An 18,710-nucleotide genomic window follows, 5' to 3' on the forward strand; every position below is an offset into this window, starting at 1 on the left:
AATTCCAAAAATTTAAATTTTGACTATTTTCAATCATAAATTGGCATTTTTTAAAAAAAGTTTTTGCGAATATCTCCAAAACGGTTTGAGATAGAAAGTTGATTCGAACGGCACAAATGAGTACTGAACTAGCACAAATTGGCACAACATTCAGTTTTTTGAAATTCGAAAATTTAAATTTTGGCGTTTTTCAAACACATATTTTTGAACTTTTTTAAAAATTTAATTTGGCTGTTTCTCGGAAACGGCTTGAGATAGAAAGGTGATCTCAACGGCACAACTTAGCACAAGTCGATAACGGTTTAATACAATATAAAAATTTTCGAAATTCGAAAATGGCGATTCTGGAAATTTTTCGAAATTTTAGAATTTCTCGAAAACTATAAGAGATAGAATTTTTATTTAAACGGCACAATAATGTACTCGGCTAGCACAACTCAGCACAACTGTCAAAATGTCGAATTTCGAAAATGGCGATTCTGGCAAAAATTTTGTTGAAAAAAGTTTTTTCGAAATATCTCGGCTATTTGATAAAATTTAAAAAAACAAATTGCAGCACAAATCGGCACAAACCTAGCACAATCCAGCACAACTTTCAAATTTTCGAAATTCGAAAATGGCAATTCTACTTTCTTGGACATTTAGTTTTAAGACTAACGCTGCAGCGCCAAATATGCCCAACATTTGAGCCGAATATGTAGCGAGCTTTTAGTCCGCGGTCCATTTACATCAAATTGGTCATAATCTTCAATTTTTCTATTACATTTTTTTTAGTTTTGCCAAAACTATAATTTAAATGACCATTTTCAATAATCTACCAACAGAAATCTTTTAATTCTCGATGTACTAACACGTTTATCATAGAGCACAACAAAGAGCAAAAGAAATTCTTTTGGCAACGCTGTTCCCAACTTTACCCAAGACATTTAATTGTGTTTTGCCGCATATCACCTATATTTAAAAATACCTCATTATATTGTTGCATACTTTTAGGCTATTACATTAATCCCAATAAAATTATCAACTGAATTTAACCAATAAAACCTCAAAAACACAAGCAAACATTTTTCAACGAATAAAAATTTTAAATTTTATTAATTTTTCTTTGATTTTATAGTTTTATAAGTAAACTTGCCTTCGTTTAAAATTATTAAAATGAATCAGCGTGATGTTTTTGTTTCATGTCATTACTGGATTTCATAGCCGTCATTTAATTATTCATAATAACTATTACGTTTACATTTTTTCTCCAACGGTTAATATCACTATATTTTAAAAACACCAATAATTTGTTTTAGAATTTCATATAGAAAGATAGAGCTTCAAATCAATTAGCTTTTCTAAAATATAGTGAAATTCTTGCAAACAAAAAAAAAAACGAAAACAAATATATCTTTGGTATTGACATTAGTAAACTTAATCATAAAATAACCATTTCGTATGTATATCTTGTCAGTATTGATTTACATATATATATTTTTATTTTTATTTTTACATACAAATATACCTTGAATAATTCATTGTGTTTTGGTTTTTCAACAAAATATTTAGCTTGTTAATTCACATTTTAGTTTAACAATATTCAATAAAAATATACGATAGATTAAAGACATTCTTTATACAGCTTCGATTTGTTTGTGTTTAAGTGAATGTTTTAGAAAAAATATAGTAGCTAGTTTGTATAAAATACTTAACAAAATACATTCCAAATGCTTTCACTATAATTACAAGCTTTATAGAGATGTTTTTTAGTTTTATTTCAACTTGTGTACAAAAATAATGGATGCAGGTATAAGAATTTGATAATTAATAAACTAGTCAATTAAATCAACTTATCATGTTAAATTCGCTAAAAATAAGAAAGCCGACTTGTCGGAATTATGTTGTCAAATGTACCAATGCACAAAAATGTAATTTATTACTAATCTAAATCGACCTTTTTGACTTTTGGTATTTTTCAAAATTGACTCAAATCGACTTTGACAGGGTGGGTAAGGCAAAGACTGTCCCAAAACCTAACCGATAAATAAGCTGAAGAAAAACGACGCAATTGAAGTGAAGAAGAACAGTGATTTTGTCATTTTGATAGCCCCCCGTCCCCATCTCCGCTTCACCACAGTCAAAATGGGTTACAATGGAGGTAGTCCATCCTCCATATTCCTCGATTTTTTTTATTTTTGTGCAAACTAAAAAAAGTCTTTCGATTCAGTTGAATGAGAAGATCATCGCCGGAAGAGATCGAGAAAATATAATTTTCGGTAGGGTTTTAGCATTTATATTTTCAAAATTTCCAAACATAGAATTTTCCAAATTTAGAACAGAAAGAAAAAAATTAATAACAAAATAAAATCTCGATATAAATGGATGCATTTTTTTATTGCTTTTAGATCTGGGCTTACATTACATTTATAATTAGAAAAAAAATTGTATGACAAAATCTAAAATAAACTCAAAACTTATCACAAACAATAAAAATGTTGTAACAATTTATGAAAAGAATATACCACTAAGAAAATAAATTCCTAAATGAAAAGTGGGAAAAATCTCATGACTTTAAAATAAAATATACTGTAAATAATTGGTGGTATTAAATAAACATTATATGAAAATATTTTGTTAAATTAAAACAAAACAAAAAAATATTTATAAAAAATACAAAGAGAATACAAAAATTCATATGAGAGACAAATAATAAAGAAGACCAGAATATTAATACATTGCCAAAAAATGAAACAAAAATGCACTTTATAAAAGCACTAAGGTAATAGGGACTCATAGCTTAAACAAATACGAAATGTTAACCACTTATATAAATCAAAACAATGATAATAACTTAGTTTCGTTTTTTTTTCTACTAAACCAAATATTTTTTTACAATAATTATTGATTTTGCTTTGCTTTGAAGGGTTATGGATTGAGTGACTATAGGAAAGAATTAACAAAGAGTAAATTTGTTAAAACACAGTTATTATGTTGCATACGATGTCATGATAATGAAACGTACATTTTTCTCAAAAAAAAAAAAACTAAATAATATCTTAATGGTGGGAGGGAGCCTTTTTCGAAAAATAATTCACTTAAATAATTTTTCCAGGTTTTCTTTATGTATAAAAAATTTTAACTTAGTGGCATGGTTGAAAACAAAGATTTTTCGAATCTCCGCAAAATACAGCATATTTTTATACTTTCGATAACGCAGTGCAACAAAAAATTTTACCATTAGTTTCTAACTAAATTCGATATTCTTAGTTGATTGCAATAATTTTTCAATAATAGTAAACGTCGAAAACATTGCAATTTCAATAACAATAAATGTCGAAAATTGTTGTTTTTGCAAGACTTTTGCTTCAAAAATGTATGGTCGAGTTTTCCGATTTGTTTGGTTAAGAAAATTATACGTTTGTATCTCTATACATCGTATTTTGATATCGACTTTTTAATAACGGCATAATTAAACTCAATTTTAATTCCATTTTTTTCAAAATTTAAAAAATCGAAAATGTGACTCTTGCAAATGTCGAAGTAACTGATTAATCCTGATTGTAATTGCTAGCATGTAGATATCTTCGCAATTATCGGTTAATATCTATGAAAATTCAATGAAAATAGAAGTCTCTCAAGGAAGAAGACATAATTCTAATTCAATGGCGAAAACTGACTTTCCCACAAAATATTATTATTAAATGCAGAATAATCTGCGCAAAATGTTGGTTTCAGTTGTAATTGTTTTCAAATAATCATACACTAGTGTCGAGGTTTATAATCAGAATCAGTTGGCTAAAGAACGTGTTACATGTCGTTTTATGCCAACATCTAAATTCATTTAGGAAATTTTGCAATGCAAGTACGTAGAAAACACATGAAAAGTCGTTTTCTATACAATTTAAGAATCCTATTTTGCATCCATAAGAGATTCATCTTATTCTCATTTATTGCATAGTGTAATTGCTCCTTTAGAAAAACCTAATTATTTAATTACTTTCCTAAACAAAAAAATCTTTTATAATGAAAGCATATACGAATTTCCCTTCACTATGATATCTAGTTTCTGATGCCACACATAGAAAACCCAAAAAGTCACTACTTAAACATAATTTTAACAAAGAAACAAGGTGGTTATGAGTTATGGTATGTGATCTTAATAGCTGGAATATATATAGCAGGTGTTTTTTTGGTTTGTTCACAGCAAATCCAATTGTGTAAGTATTTTGTGCTACATTTACGATGTTAAAGTTCAGATTTTACTCTGTTGTTAAATTTGTTTTGTGTTCGCTGTGTCTTTTTTATATAGCATATGACAAACCACTCCTTATTCTAAAGATATTCCTTGTATCCAAGCCGATAAATCACTGCCATCAGATTCTAATGTAATCTCATCGGGTTCTTCATTGCCCACCAAATATTGGGCAGCAGTTCGACCGCTTAAATAGGCACCATGTACAGTTGAATAGAAATTGGAATGGGTATGCTCACCAGCAAAAAGAACTACAGGCTGTAATAAAATTATGGTATTGGATGAATTGTAATTTGTTTTTATATCATTAAAACTTACTTTAAAGGCTTGAGGACTAGCATATAAAGGTTGTGCCAAATTCTCGATATCTTCTTGTAAAGCACCCACTGGTATTGAGGTATATGATCCCCTAGTATAAGGCTGAGATTTCCAACTTGTGCTGTTAAATAATAATGAAAAATGGATATTTAATAGGAAGAACAAGTATATACGGTCGTAAGTTCGGCCAGGCCGAATCTTATGTACCCTCCACCATGGATTGCGTAGAAACTTCTACGAAAGACTGTCATCCACAATCGAAATACTTGGGTTGTGGTATATTAAAACTTCTTAACATCGTTTTCTAAATTGTGAGTTAGTCCATACGTGGTATATATTAGACAAAAAAGTTATGTATAGTTACGTCTACAAATAATTATGAATCGATGTGGACTTTTTGCACGGTACGTAGAGAGCCAGAATTGAAATATGATATGAATGGAAATCGATTTATCTGAGGGATATATATAACTATAGACCGATATGGACCTAGTTAGGAATGGTTGTTAACGACCATATACTAGCACAATGTACCAAATTTCAACTCCCTCGGATGAAATTTGCTCCTCCAAGAGGCTCCAAAACCAAATCTCGGGATCGGTTTATATGGGGCTATATATGATTATGGACTGATATGGACCACTTTTGGCATGGTTGTTAAATATCATATACGATCACCACGTACCAAATTTCAAGCAGATCGGATGGATTTTGCTTCTCCAAAAGGCACCGGAGGTCAAATCTTGGGATTGGTTTATATTGGAGCTATGTATAATTATGGGCTGATAGGAACCAATTCCTGCATGGTTGTTGGGTACCATATACTAACATCACGTACCAAATTTCAATCGAATGGGAAGAATTTTGCTCTTCCAACGGGCTCTGGAGGTCAAATCTGGGGATCGGTTTATATGGGGCCTATATATAATTATGGACCGATTTCGACCAATTTTTGCATGGGAGTTTGAGGCTATATATTAACACCACGTACCAAATTTCAACTGAATCAGATGAATTTTGGTCTTCCAAGAGGCTCCGGAGGTCAAATCTGGTGATCGGTTTATATGGGGGCTATATATAATTATGGACCGATGTGGACCAATTTTTGCATGGTTGTTAGAGACCATATACTAACACTATGTACCAAATTTCAGCCGGATCGGATGAAATTTGCTTCTCTTAGAGGCCTCGAAAGCCAAACCGGGGGATCGGTTTATATGGGGCTGTATATAATTATGGACCGATGTGGACCAATTTTTGCATAGTTGTTAGAGACCATATACTTACACCATGTACCAAATTTCAGCCGAATCGGATGAAATTTGCTTCGCTTGAAGGCCTCGCAAGCCAAATCGGGGGATCGGTTTATATGGGGGCTATATATAATTATGGACCGATGTGGACCAATTTTTGCATGGTTGTTAGAGACCATATACTAACACCATGTACCAAATTTCAGCCGGATCGGATGAAATTTGCTTCTCGTAGAGGCCTCGCAAGCCAAATTTGGGGGTCCGTTTATATGGGGGCTATACGTAAATGTGGACCGATATGGCCCATTTGCAATACCTTCCGACCTACATCAATAACAACTACTTGTGCCAAGTTTCAAGTCGATAGCTTGTTTCGTTCGGAAGTTAGCGTGATTTCAACAGATGGACGGACGGACGGACATGCTCAGATCGACTCAGAATTTCACCACGACCCAGAATATATATTTATGGGGTCTTACAGCAATATTTCGATGTGTTACAAACGGAATGACAAAGTTAATATACCCCCATCCTATGGTTGAGGTTATAAAAATTGTCAAGCTTAATGAGAAAATAAAACATACCATACACATCTCTTCGGCTTCGGCACATATGGATCTTGAAGGAAATTTCTTAAAATCTCTGTACATTTCTCCGCCACCACTTCCGTCGCAAGTGTTTCCATATATTCCGCTTCTTGACCCGATACCCAACCCAAAAGTAGAGTATCGGAAATTTTCGCAAACGAATAGATTTTCTTATACCAGTGTTTACTTAAATATTCTGGAGTACAACGTTCTTCATCGGAGGCATGCACTTCGTATTTATCTTCATCCCATAATAGCATAATTTCCGATATATCAGCACTCAAAAACGGCCGATCATATTCCAGATAAATTTTATCCACTGTACCAAACATAAGATGTTCCAGTGATTCCTGTTTGTAGTGTGGTAATTCGGGATCAAAGAGATTTTTATGGCATTCTTTTAAAACACCCAAGGGTACGGTACATATCACATGTTCAGCATAAAAAACTCGACCGTCCTCGCACGTTACACGTACAGGAAAATCATTGTTAACACCACCATCTGATTCCACAGAACCACAACGGGAAGAGGGTGTACCTTCTCGGCTGGCACTAGCAGTAGCTGCCCCTCCTAGGCTACCGGCTGCAGTGGGAAATTCTGTAACAGTTTTTTCGGAATCATCCGAATCATTTTCATCATTCTCATCGACTGTGTCCAAACCGGTTAGAGTCTTTTTTCGTTTCCAATGGATTTTCTTAACGGGACATTTGGTAATAATAGCTTCTTTGGGTATTTGTGCGGTCAGGGGTCTTAAAATCGAACTATAACCGGCGGGCAAAACAATGTTACCACCTTGTAATTCTGTATAACTACCTGTAAGACGAATAACATTTAAATCCTTGATCCATATTCATCCAACAAATACAAACTTACCTAATTCTAAGAGATCTACTTCGTTCATATCATGACAGCCCGTAATACAAGTTTCACGCTTTAGTAAACAATTGAAAATCATTTGTTTCAAACGTTTCTCTTTGGGATCCTCGACAGAACTCAAATAGATTTGTATCTCGAAGTTAATGTGTTCTCCCACACTATTAATATCAGGCGGAGGGCTATACTGACATAGGAAATACTCATCACAGCGGCGTAAGAAACATACATACGCCTCGTAGATTTCCTGCAGTATATTGAAAGGAACCTGTTGGCCATCTTCCGTGGTGGCCACCACTTTGTGTGATTTTGGTATATTGACAACACTGACTAGACCATGCTGTACGGCAATTTCGAAAATGGGATTGCCCAGAACGCCATGTATCCAATTGGCTCCAAGCTCAACCTGAAAAGAAATAAATAATTATTATTAAAATCGAGTAAATTATAGTTAATATTCCCTACATATCATCTGGCACCTTTGGTTGACGGCTTTTCACTGCCTATGCTCGAAATGCTATTCTAAGACGCAAATCCACATCCGTAAACAATTTTATCTTAACAACCTTGAGTTTATGCAATTATCAACAAATGCGAAACTATGTGGCGGAAAACAAACTTTCATTCGGTCACCAAGAATGCTATAAATACACTAGACACACATCTACCTCTGTGAACAGCCTTAGTGGGAGTAATACACTATTGACTTTATCATCTAGACACATAAAAACATACGATTTTCTAATTAAAGAACCTTGAATTCGATTACTGATTCGATACTTTTTCACAAAAAACAGAAAATTTTGTCAGTTTGTTATTTATAGAAATTTATTTTTTTTATTATTTCATAAATTTTTTCATAAAATATTTTCTGAAATTTTGTCAAAATTTTATTTCTATAGAAAATTTTGTGAAAATTTTATTTCTATAGAAAATTTTGTGAAAATTTTATTTCTATAGACAATTTTGTCAAAATTTTATTTCTATAGTAAATTTTGTCAAAATTTTAATTCTATAGAAAATTTTGTCAAATTTTATTTCTATAGAAAATTTTGTCAAAATTTTATTTCTACAGAAAATTTTGCCAAAATTTTATTCCTATAGAAAATTTTGCTAACATTTTTTTCCTATAGAAAATTTTGTCAAAATTTTATTGCTATAGAAAATTTTGGCCAAATTTTATTTCTATAGAAAGTTTTGACAAAATTTTATTTCTATAAAAATTTTTCTCAAAATTTTAGTTTTATAGAAAATGTCCAAATTTTATTTCTGTACAAAATTTTGTCCAAATTTTATTTCTATAGAAAATTGTTGTCCAAATTTTATTTCTATAGAAATTTTTGTCAAAATTTTATTTCTATAGAATTTTTTCTCAAAATTTTATTTCTTTAGAATTTTTTTCTATTTATAGAAATTTTTGTCAAAATTTTATTGTTGTCCAAATTTTATTTCTATACAAAATTTTGTCAAAAATTTATTACTATAGAAAATTTTGTCAAAATTTTATTTCTATAAACATTTTGTCAACAGTTTATTTCTATAGAAAATTTTGTCAAAATTTTATTTCTATAGAAAATTTTGTCAAAATTTTATTTCTATAGAAAATTTTGTCAAAATTTTATTTCATAGAAAATGTTGTCAACATTTTATTTATATAGAAAATTTTGTCATTATTTTATTTCTATAGAAAATTTTGTGAAAATTTCATTTCATAGAAAATTTTTATCAAAATTTTATTTCTATAGAAAATTTTGTCAAAATTTTATTTCATAGAAAAGTTTGTCAAAATTTTATTTCTATAGACAATTTTTGTCCAAATTTTATTTCTATAGAAATTTTTGTCAAAAATTTATTACTATAGAAAATTTTGTCAACATTTTATTTCTATAAAAATTTTGTCAATATTTTATTTCTATAGAAAATTTTGTCAAAATTTTATTTCTATAGAAAATTTTGTCAAAGTTTTATTTCTATAGAAAATTTTGTCAAAGTTTTATTTCTATAGAAAATTTTGTCAAAATTTTATTTTATAGAAAATGTTTTCTAAATTTTATTTCTATAGAAAGTTTTTTCAACATTTCATTTCTATAGAAAATGTTGTCCACATTTTATTTCTTTAGAAAATTTTGTCTAAATTTTATTTCTATAAAAATTTTTCTCAAAATTTTAGTTTTATAGAAAATGTTGTCCACATTTTATTTCTGTAGAAAATGTTGTCCAAATTTTATTTCTATAGAAAATTGTTGTCCAAATTTTATCACTATAGAAAATTTTGTCCAACTCTTATTTCTATAACAAAATTTAGTCAACATTTTATTTCTATTGAAAATTTTCTAAAAATTTTATTTCTATAGAAAGTTTTCTCAAAATTTTATTTCTATAGAAAATTTTGTCGAAATTTTATTTCTATAGAAAATTTTGTCAAAATTTTATTTCTATAGAAAATTTTGTCAAAATTTTATTTCATAGAAAATGTTGTCAACATTTTATTTATATAGAAAATTTTGTCATTATTTTATTTCTATAGAAAATTTTGTGAAAATTTCATTTCATAGAAAATTTTTATCAAAATTTTATTTCTATAGAAAATTTTGTCAAAATTTTATTTCATAGAAAAGTCTGTCAAAATTTTATTTCTATAGACAATTTTTGTCCAAATTTTATTTCTATAGAAATTTTTGTCAAAATTTTATTTCTATAAAAAATTTTGTCAAAATTTTATTTCTATAGAAAATTTTGTTAAATTTCATTTCATAGAAAATTTTGTCAAAATTTTATTTCTGTATAAAAATTTTATCAAAATTTTATTTCTATAGAAAATGTTGTCAAAATTTTATTTCATAGAAAATTTTGTCAAAATTTTATTTCTATAGAAAGTTTTGTCAAAATTGTATTTCTATTTCTTTTTTGTCAAAATTTTATTTTTATAGAAAATTTTGTCAATATGTAATTTCTATAGAAAATTTTGTCGAAATTTTATTTCTATAGAAAATTTTATCAAATTTTTATTTCTATAGAAAATTTTGTCAACATTTTGTTTCTATATACAATTTTGTCAAAATTTTATTTCTATATACAATTTTGTCAAAATTTTATTTCTATAGAAATTTTTGTCCAAACTTTCTTTCGATAGAAAATTTTGTTACCTCTAACCTACAATTTAGTTTAATATCAATACACAATTGTTTAGAAATTTTTTAACAAATTTACCAATCACCTCACATTCTTTAATAGATTTGAAAACATTTCGCTTCCACCATAGACACTTTGACAACGACTGATGCAATATTTACGATTTAAAAACAAAAAATAAACATGTAGACATTTTAGAAAAATATAAACAAATAGTATTGCCTAAGATAGGTTCACATGACACTATAATGGTGGCACCATCAACGATTAGTGTCACATAATATGGAACGTCACTGATGTTCCTCTACATTTAAAACTAATATATCGTCGGTGGTAATTTCAGCAATTTGGCTTTTAGCACAAAGGTGTCGATCGGTCAAAGCATTTTTCCACCAAAGTATATGAAACCCACTTTTCTAACAACAACAATTTACGATCAGTATTCACAATCGCATGCTCGAATATAGAAAAAAAAAACACACACACACAAAAACAATTACGTAGAAATAAACCGGCTGATAATTATATCGAACAGAAACAAAAACAAAAACATACAAAAATAAATAAATGCCGAGAACAGTAGTAAGCATGGATAAAATTGAAAGTAACCCAGCAAAATTAGTGGTAGATTGAAATTTTTATATATTTAAAATAAAAATAAAAAATTATTTCGTTATACAAATATATTATACACTTCAGATGTTATGGCATTTTCAAATTTTTTTAGGGAGGAAATAATAAAATAAAATGTGTGTTACAAGGACGGATAGCAATAACTCACGACCCTCCAATTAATTTGATCAATTTTTTATATATTTATTTTTATACCCACCACCATAGAATGGTGACGGGGGTATAATAAGTTTGTCATTCCGTTTGTAACACATCGAAATATCGATTTCCGACTATATAAAGTATATATATTCTTGATCAGGGAGAAATTCTAAGACGATATAACGATGTCCGTCTGTCCGTCTGTCTGTCTGTCTGTCTGTCTGTCTGTTGTAATCACGCTACAGTCCTCAATAATGAAGCAATCGTGCTGAAATTTTGCACAAGCTCGTCTTTTGTCTGCAGGCAGGTCAAGTTCGAAGATGGGCTATATCGGTCCAGGTTTTGATATAGTCCCCATATAAACCGACCTCCCGATTTGGGGTCTTGGGCTTATAGAAATCGTAGTTTTTATTCAATTTGCCTGAAACTTGAAATCTGGAGGTATTTTATGACCATAAAGAGGTGTGCCAGAAATGTTGAGTATCGGTCCACGTTTTGGTATAGCCCCCATATAGACCGATCTCCCGATTTTACTTCTTGGGCTTATAGAAACCGCAGTTTTTATTCAATTTACCTGAAATTGGAAATTTAGAGGTATTGTCGGACCACAAATACGTGTGCCAAAAATTGTGAGTATCGGTCCACATTTTGATATAGCCCCCATATAGACCGATCTCCCGATTTTACTTCATGGGCTTATAGAAAACGCAGTTTTTATTCAATTTACCTGAAATTGGAAATCTGGAGGTATTGTCGGACCACAAATACGTGTGCCAAAAATTGTGAGTATCGGTCCACATTTTGATATAGCCCCCAAATAGACCGATCTCCCGATTTTACTTCTTGGGCTTATAGAAAACGCAGTTTTTATTCAATTTACCTGAAATTGGAAATCTAGAGGTATTGTAGGACCACAAATACATGTGCCAAAAATTGTGAGTATCGGTCCATATTTTGATATAGCCCCCATATAGACCGATCTCCCGATTTTACTTCTTGGGCTTACAGAAACCGCAGTTTTTATTCAATTTACCTGAAATTGGAAATATAGAGGTATTGTAGGACCACAAATACGTGTGCCAAAAATTGTGAGTATCGGTCCATATTTTGGTATAGCCCCCATATAGACCGATCTCCCGATTTAACTCCTTGGGTTTCTACAAACCGTAGTTTTTATCTGATTTGCCTTAAATTGTAAATATTCTGGTATTTTAGGCTCACAAAAACGTGTATCGGATTAAGTTTTTATCGGTCCATTTGGTAATGCCTCCATATAGACCGACTTCACTTCTTGAGGGTGTAGAAGGCGCACTGATCATGAAAATTGCTTGAAACTCAATGTAAAATTTCCAGATTTTACTTCTACAGATTTAAGATTTCAAATCAAGACGTTATTTTATAATTTTCTTGCACACTTACAAGAGATGTTAATGATTCCTCTAAAACTCAAACAAAAATGGTTCTTATTAATCCAGAATCTGATATAGTCTTCATAGGTGAAATCTTTAAATTTATCTTCGGGAAGTGTCCACAAGTCCTCAAGCCCTCCTGAAATTTCAAAGAAAACCCTAATATTTGGTTCATGGTGGTGGGTATTTAAGATTCGGCCCGGCCGAACTTACTGTTGTATATACTTGTTTAATTTCATTTCACTTTAATTCCTTAACATAATTTAATTTTATTTGATTTTGTTTGTAAATGAAAAATTTTCCTTTTTTTAGGTCATCTCCCCCAGACACCTTTACTGAAGGATATACACTTTCGTCTACTCATACACTGTTCTATGAACTTCCAAATTTTTTAATACAAATTATTCTTAAAATTAACTTTATTGTTTATAATTTATTCATTATGATATCATTTTATGTTGACGCTAAAATTTATTGTTGGGACAACACAATATGCATTGAAATGAGTATGTCGACTTTTTAATGTCTAACAAAAATGCAGTTGGATAAAACTCAAAGGACAAATAAAAACAATACATTCCACAATAGTTGATAAATTTGCAATTAAAATGAAAACATTTATAAAATCAGAGAGAAAAATTAAACAAAGCTACAATAAATCTATTTACGAACATGTATGTACATTAAAAAAAATATAAAAGAAGAATAAAATAAAAATAAGATCGAAATATTTTCCTTTATTTTTTTATTTATAAAGTTGTTGGTAAACTTAAGAATGAAACAAAATTTGAAATTTGAAGAATTGACAGACCATTATATTTTATAAAATTTTTAAATTAATTGAAATACTCACAAAATATGTTTAAATAATACGAAGGTTGTCTTTTTTATTTCTGGATTTTATACTCCAAAAAATCGCCTCTGTATCATATACTCACAAACATATTCTGCTTCGAGTGCACAACATTTTTTTCTTCTGATTCAATCACAAAATAATTGATCCAATTAATTTTTTAATTTAAATGTCTTCAATCACAGAAATGATAGTATCAATTAAAAAATTAATCGATAGTATCAATTAATTAAAAATGAAATTCAAAAAAAATAACTGATCCAATTAAAAAATTAATTGATATTATTAATTTGTGTGATTGATTTTTATTTCAATTAAAAAATTTGTTGATTCCATTAAATTTTAATTGAATATTTTTTAAAACTGAATTAATATTTTAATTGGAAAAATTTTCGTGAAATTTTTTTTCTGTGAGCATATATATTTTCAGAATTTGTGCAAACAAAAAATTGTTTGTTAATGTACAGTTTTAATACTTTCTTTGAAACAACTTTATCGATTGATTTTATTTCAGTGTATACTGATGAGGCAACGTAAACACCAAACAATTAGAATTGTATGCAATGCAAATTGTTTATACACAAAAAATTAAATTAAAAATGCTTGCCATTATTTCTAATCAAGAAACAAAAAGAAAAAACAAAAAAAAGCAAGTATACACGGCCGTAAGTTCGGCCAGGCCGAATCTTATGTACCCTCCACCATGTGTGGCGTAGATACTTCTACGAAAGACTGTCATCAACAATTGAATTACTTGGGTTGTGGTATCTTAAAACTTCTTAACATCGTTTTCTATATCTAATATATACCATACGTGGTATATATTAGACAATAAAGGTATGTATAGGTAAGTCTACAAATAATTACGAATCGATATGGACTTTTGCACGGTACGTAGAAAGCCAGAATTGAAATATGGGGCCGCTTATATGGGGGCTATATACAATTAATAACTAGATATGGACCAATTTTTGTGTGATTGGGGATCGATTTATCTGAGGGCTATATATAATTATAGACCGATATGGACCTAGTTAGGTATGGTTGTTAACGGCCATATACTAGCACAATGTACCAAATTTCAACTGACTCGGATGAAATTTGATCGGAATCGGTTTATATGGGGGCTATATATGATTATGGACTGATATGGACCACTTTTTGCATGGTAGTTAAATATCGTATACCACCACGTACCAAATTTCAACCAGATCGGATGAATTTTGCTTCTCCAAAAGGCACCGGAGGTCAAATCTGGTGATCGGTTTATATGGGGGCTATATATAATTATGGACCGATTTCGACCAATGTTTGCATGGGTGTTTGAGGCCATATATTAAGTTAATATTATTAACACCACGTACCAAATGTCAACTGAATCAGATGAATTTTGTCTTCCAAGAGGCTCCGGAGGTCAAATCTGGTGATCGGTTTATATGGGGGCTATATATAATTATGGACCGATGTGGACCAATTTTTGCATGGTCATTGGAGACCATAACTAACACCATGTGCCAAATTTCACCCCACTCGGATGAAATTTGCTTCTCTTAGAGGCTCCGCAAGCCAAATCGGGGGTCGGTTTATATGGGGTCTATATATAATTATTGCCCGATGTGGACCAATTTTTGCATGGTCATAAGAGACCATATACTAACACCATGTACCAAATTTCAGCCGAGTCGGATGAAATTTGCTTCTTTTAGAGGAACCGCAAGCCAAATTTGGGGGTCCGTTTATATGAGGGCTATACGAAAAAGTGGACCCATATGGCCTATTTGCAATACCATCTGACCTACATCAATAACAACTACTTGTGCCAAGTTTCAAGTCGATAGCTTGTTTCGTTCGGAAGTTAGCGTGATTTCAACAGACGGACGGACATGCTTAGTTCAACTCAGAATTTCACCACGACCCAGAATATATATACTTTATGGGGTCTTAGAGCAATATTTCAATGTGTTACAAACGGAATGACAAAGTTAATATACCCCCATTCTATGATGGAGGGTATAAAAAAAAACAAGATTACATTTTGTTTAAATAAAATTAACTTTTGTTGTTGTGTTTTGTTTTAAGCAAAATTAAAGCGAGTATTTTATGGTGCACAAAATAGGGGATATTGCAACCTACACTTTAGTGGCATATTTTATATTAGTCAATACACCCAAAGTGCATTCGCGACAAGCTTTTTCGAATACATCAAACCAATCTATACATGGTTGCGCCGACAACTTGTTCAAATTCATTGGAGCGATTCGATATTTGATTTAATGTCAGGTGATAAGTATGTTGTATACCGTCCTCCCTATGTATACGCCATGCATTTTGCAGTCACCATGACTAAATACTAGTAGTAGGTGCCTGAAAGCACTACCGCTACGGACCGATTATGTACCTCATTTTCGGTACGGTTGGTTACCTATGGTGTGAGGTAGAGGGCGGTAATGACGAAGGCGATGTCTTCAATTTCACATATTGTTCTCATTATTTTGATCATGACAATGTGGTGTAAACTTGGTGCTTGTTCGTTGGTTTGAATGTCGTACAAGTGAATTCCTTGAAAGCAAACGTTTATACAATCGCAAGAATTTGTAAGAGATGATTATTAGCTTACTTGCTGTCACAGCCTATCAAACGGAACGACCTTCAAAATGACAATATTTTCTGTTGTTGTAGAATAGATAAGAATTTGTCAAATATATTCCTTGATTAAAAAAACAGATCAAATTAGGGAATTCAGTTTGTTATAGCATTAACAGTCCTACAAATGCTATATAAAACTGAGAGCCACCGTAGTGCAATAGGTCGTGGGTTCAATCCCAGTTTCCACCAAACAGCAAAAACTTTTTCAGCAGTCGAATATTCCCTCTCAGCTTCTATAAGTGGTTAGGCTGCCACCTAACCTAACCTAATTTGCTCTTCCAAGAGATTTGGGAGGCCAAAATCGGGGAGCATTTATATGGAAGCTATATATAATTATGGACCAGATTTTGCACGGTTGATATGGGGTATATACTTACATTACGTACCATATTTTAGTTGAATGGAATTAAATTTGCTTTTCCAAGAGGCTCGGCAGGCCAAATCCGGGTAGCATTTTATATAATTATGGGCCGATTCAGTGTGCCCACCCTTTTCCATTTATCCAAATAAATGGAAAAGGGTGGGCACACTGAATGCCCGCTTCAAAAGCAATCTTTTCAATGTATTTTTGGTTAAAATTTGGCTTTTCTTTTATTGTAGAAAAATTGTTTGTATTCATAAAAACCTTTTTTCACATATAGATGGCGCTGAAACGAATATTCCTATAGACATTTAATTTTCCTTACATGAATACCCATAGAAAAAATCATGAATGGTGTGGTCATTTCAAAATGATCCGTTCATGAAAGTGAATCAACACACATGTGTTGTCAAACTGAAAACGGACGGGGTCAATCTGACAACGTAAAAATGACACCATGCGTTGGCAAAACAACAACCAGCGTTCATGACCTGACAACGTAATGGTTACGAATTTATAAACAAAATTAAAAAAAAATCCGCTACCGTGATACGAACCTGTGTTGTCTGCACCATACCATTTAAGAGTCGCCTTAGCACATTGCACCACCGGCAGAGTTGTCATAGCAACGTCTAAGACTTTTCATGGCCAAAGGAAAAAAATGCCGTTCATGAAAACGTGAACGCCCGTGGACGAAATCGTGAACATTCCGTTTTGATTTTTTGTGAACGTTTCCGGTTCATTTTGTCACCGTCAATTTATAATTTTTAAAAATTTCCCTTCAATTTGTCTAACATATTAAGTTATTTTAGTTAAAATTTTCGAAAATAAAACTAAATTTCCTAGTGGGTTCACTTTTTTTGGTTTAGATAATTATGGACCGATTTGGATAGATGGAAAAAGTTGAGCTCACTGGATGTCCGTTTCAAAAGCAATCTTTTCAGTGTATTTTTGGTTAAAATTTGGCGTTTCTTTTTCTTGTTATAAAAATTTTGTAGGATTTTTTTTATTCGTATAAACCATTTTCACCTATACACGCACAGAAAAACCATGTTTGGACATGGTTGCCGCATCCATTTAATGCTTATCTAGAGCATGTAATTGCCGCGAAAACCATGTATTTTGTCTTTATAAAAATAGTTTTCGAGCGGAGAAAAATGTATGGTGGCAATAAGCATTTGAATGGTTCTCAAATACCGCAAACATGTTCTATCGTTTAAATGATAGAATTTGAGACCATTAAATGGTCGGGAAAATCATGTACCTGACCATTCAATTTTTTTTTACTTTTTTACAGGGAAAAAAGTATTTTTATAGGTTAAGTATAGACATGTCTAGAACCATTACATGGCCATAAAGACCATTTACATTTTTTCGTGACCATTTATTATACCCTCCATCATAGGATGGGGGTATATTAACTTTGTCATTCCGTTTGTAACACATCGAAATATTGCTCTAAGACCCCATAAAGTATATATATTCTGGGTCGTGGTGAAATTCTGAGTCGATCTAAGCATGTCTGTCCGTCCGTCCATCCGTCCGTCTATTGAAATCACGCTAACTTCCGAACGAAACAAGCTATCGACTTGAAACTTGGCACAAGTAGTTGTTATCGATGTCGGTATTGAAAATGGGCCATATCGGTCCACTTTTACGTATAGCCCCCATATAAAGGGACCCTCAGATTTGGCTTGTGGAGCCTCTAAAAGAAGCATATTTCATCCGATCCGGCTGAAATTTGGTATATGGTGTTGGTATATGGTCTCTAATAACCATGCAAAAATTGGTCCACATCGGTCCATAATTATATATAGCCCCCATATAAACCGATCCCCAGATTTGGCTTGTGGAGCCTCTAACAGAAGCATATTTCATCCGATCCGGCTGAAATTTGGTATATGGTCTTTAACAACCATGCAAAAATTGGTTCACATCGGTCCATAACTATATATAGCCCCCATATAAACCGATCCCCAGATTTGGCTTGCGGAGCCTAAAAGAGAAGCAAATTTCATCCGATCCGGCTGAAATTTGGTACATGGTGTTGGTATATGGTCTCTAACAACCATGCAAAAATTGGTTCCCATCGGTCCATAATTATATATAGCCCCCATATAAACCGATCCCCAGATTTGGCTTGCGGAGCCTCAAAGAGAAGAAAATTTCATCCGATCCGGCTGAAATTTGGTACATGATATTGGTATATGGTCTCTAACAACCGTCGCTAACAACCATACCAAAATTGGTCCAATCACACAAAAATTGG

At 31.5% G+C, this 18,710-nt stretch overlaps 1 protein-coding gene across 1 annotated transcript in view; it reads right to left on the reverse strand.

Moving 5' to 3' along the window:
- Window positions 1-1,063: 1,063 nt before the first annotated feature.
- The window catches only part of LOC142220813 (peroxisomal N(1)-acetyl-spermine/spermidine oxidase), a 34,320-nt gene continuing 16,673 nt past the window's right edge, over window positions 1,064-18,710 (reverse strand). The window contains exons 2-5 of the mRNA XM_075290169.1: window positions 7,267-7,672; window positions 6,390-7,206; window positions 4,553-4,673; window positions 1,064-4,492 (exon numbers count right to left, since the gene is read on the reverse strand). Coding sequence (XP_075146284.1) covers window positions 4,310-4,492; window positions 4,553-4,673; window positions 6,390-7,206; window positions 7,267-7,672 — 1,527 coding nt within the window. The 3' untranslated portion in view covers window positions 1,064-4,309. The remainder of the gene's footprint in view (window positions 4,493-4,552; window positions 4,674-6,389; window positions 7,207-7,266; window positions 7,673-18,710) is intronic.

This window comes from Haematobia irritans, chromosome 1, assembly GCF_050003625.1.
Source record: "Haematobia irritans isolate KBUSLIRL chromosome 1, ASM5000362v1, whole genome shotgun sequence".
NCBI classification, from domain to species: Eukaryota; Metazoa; Arthropoda; class Insecta; order Diptera; family Muscidae; genus Haematobia; species Haematobia irritans.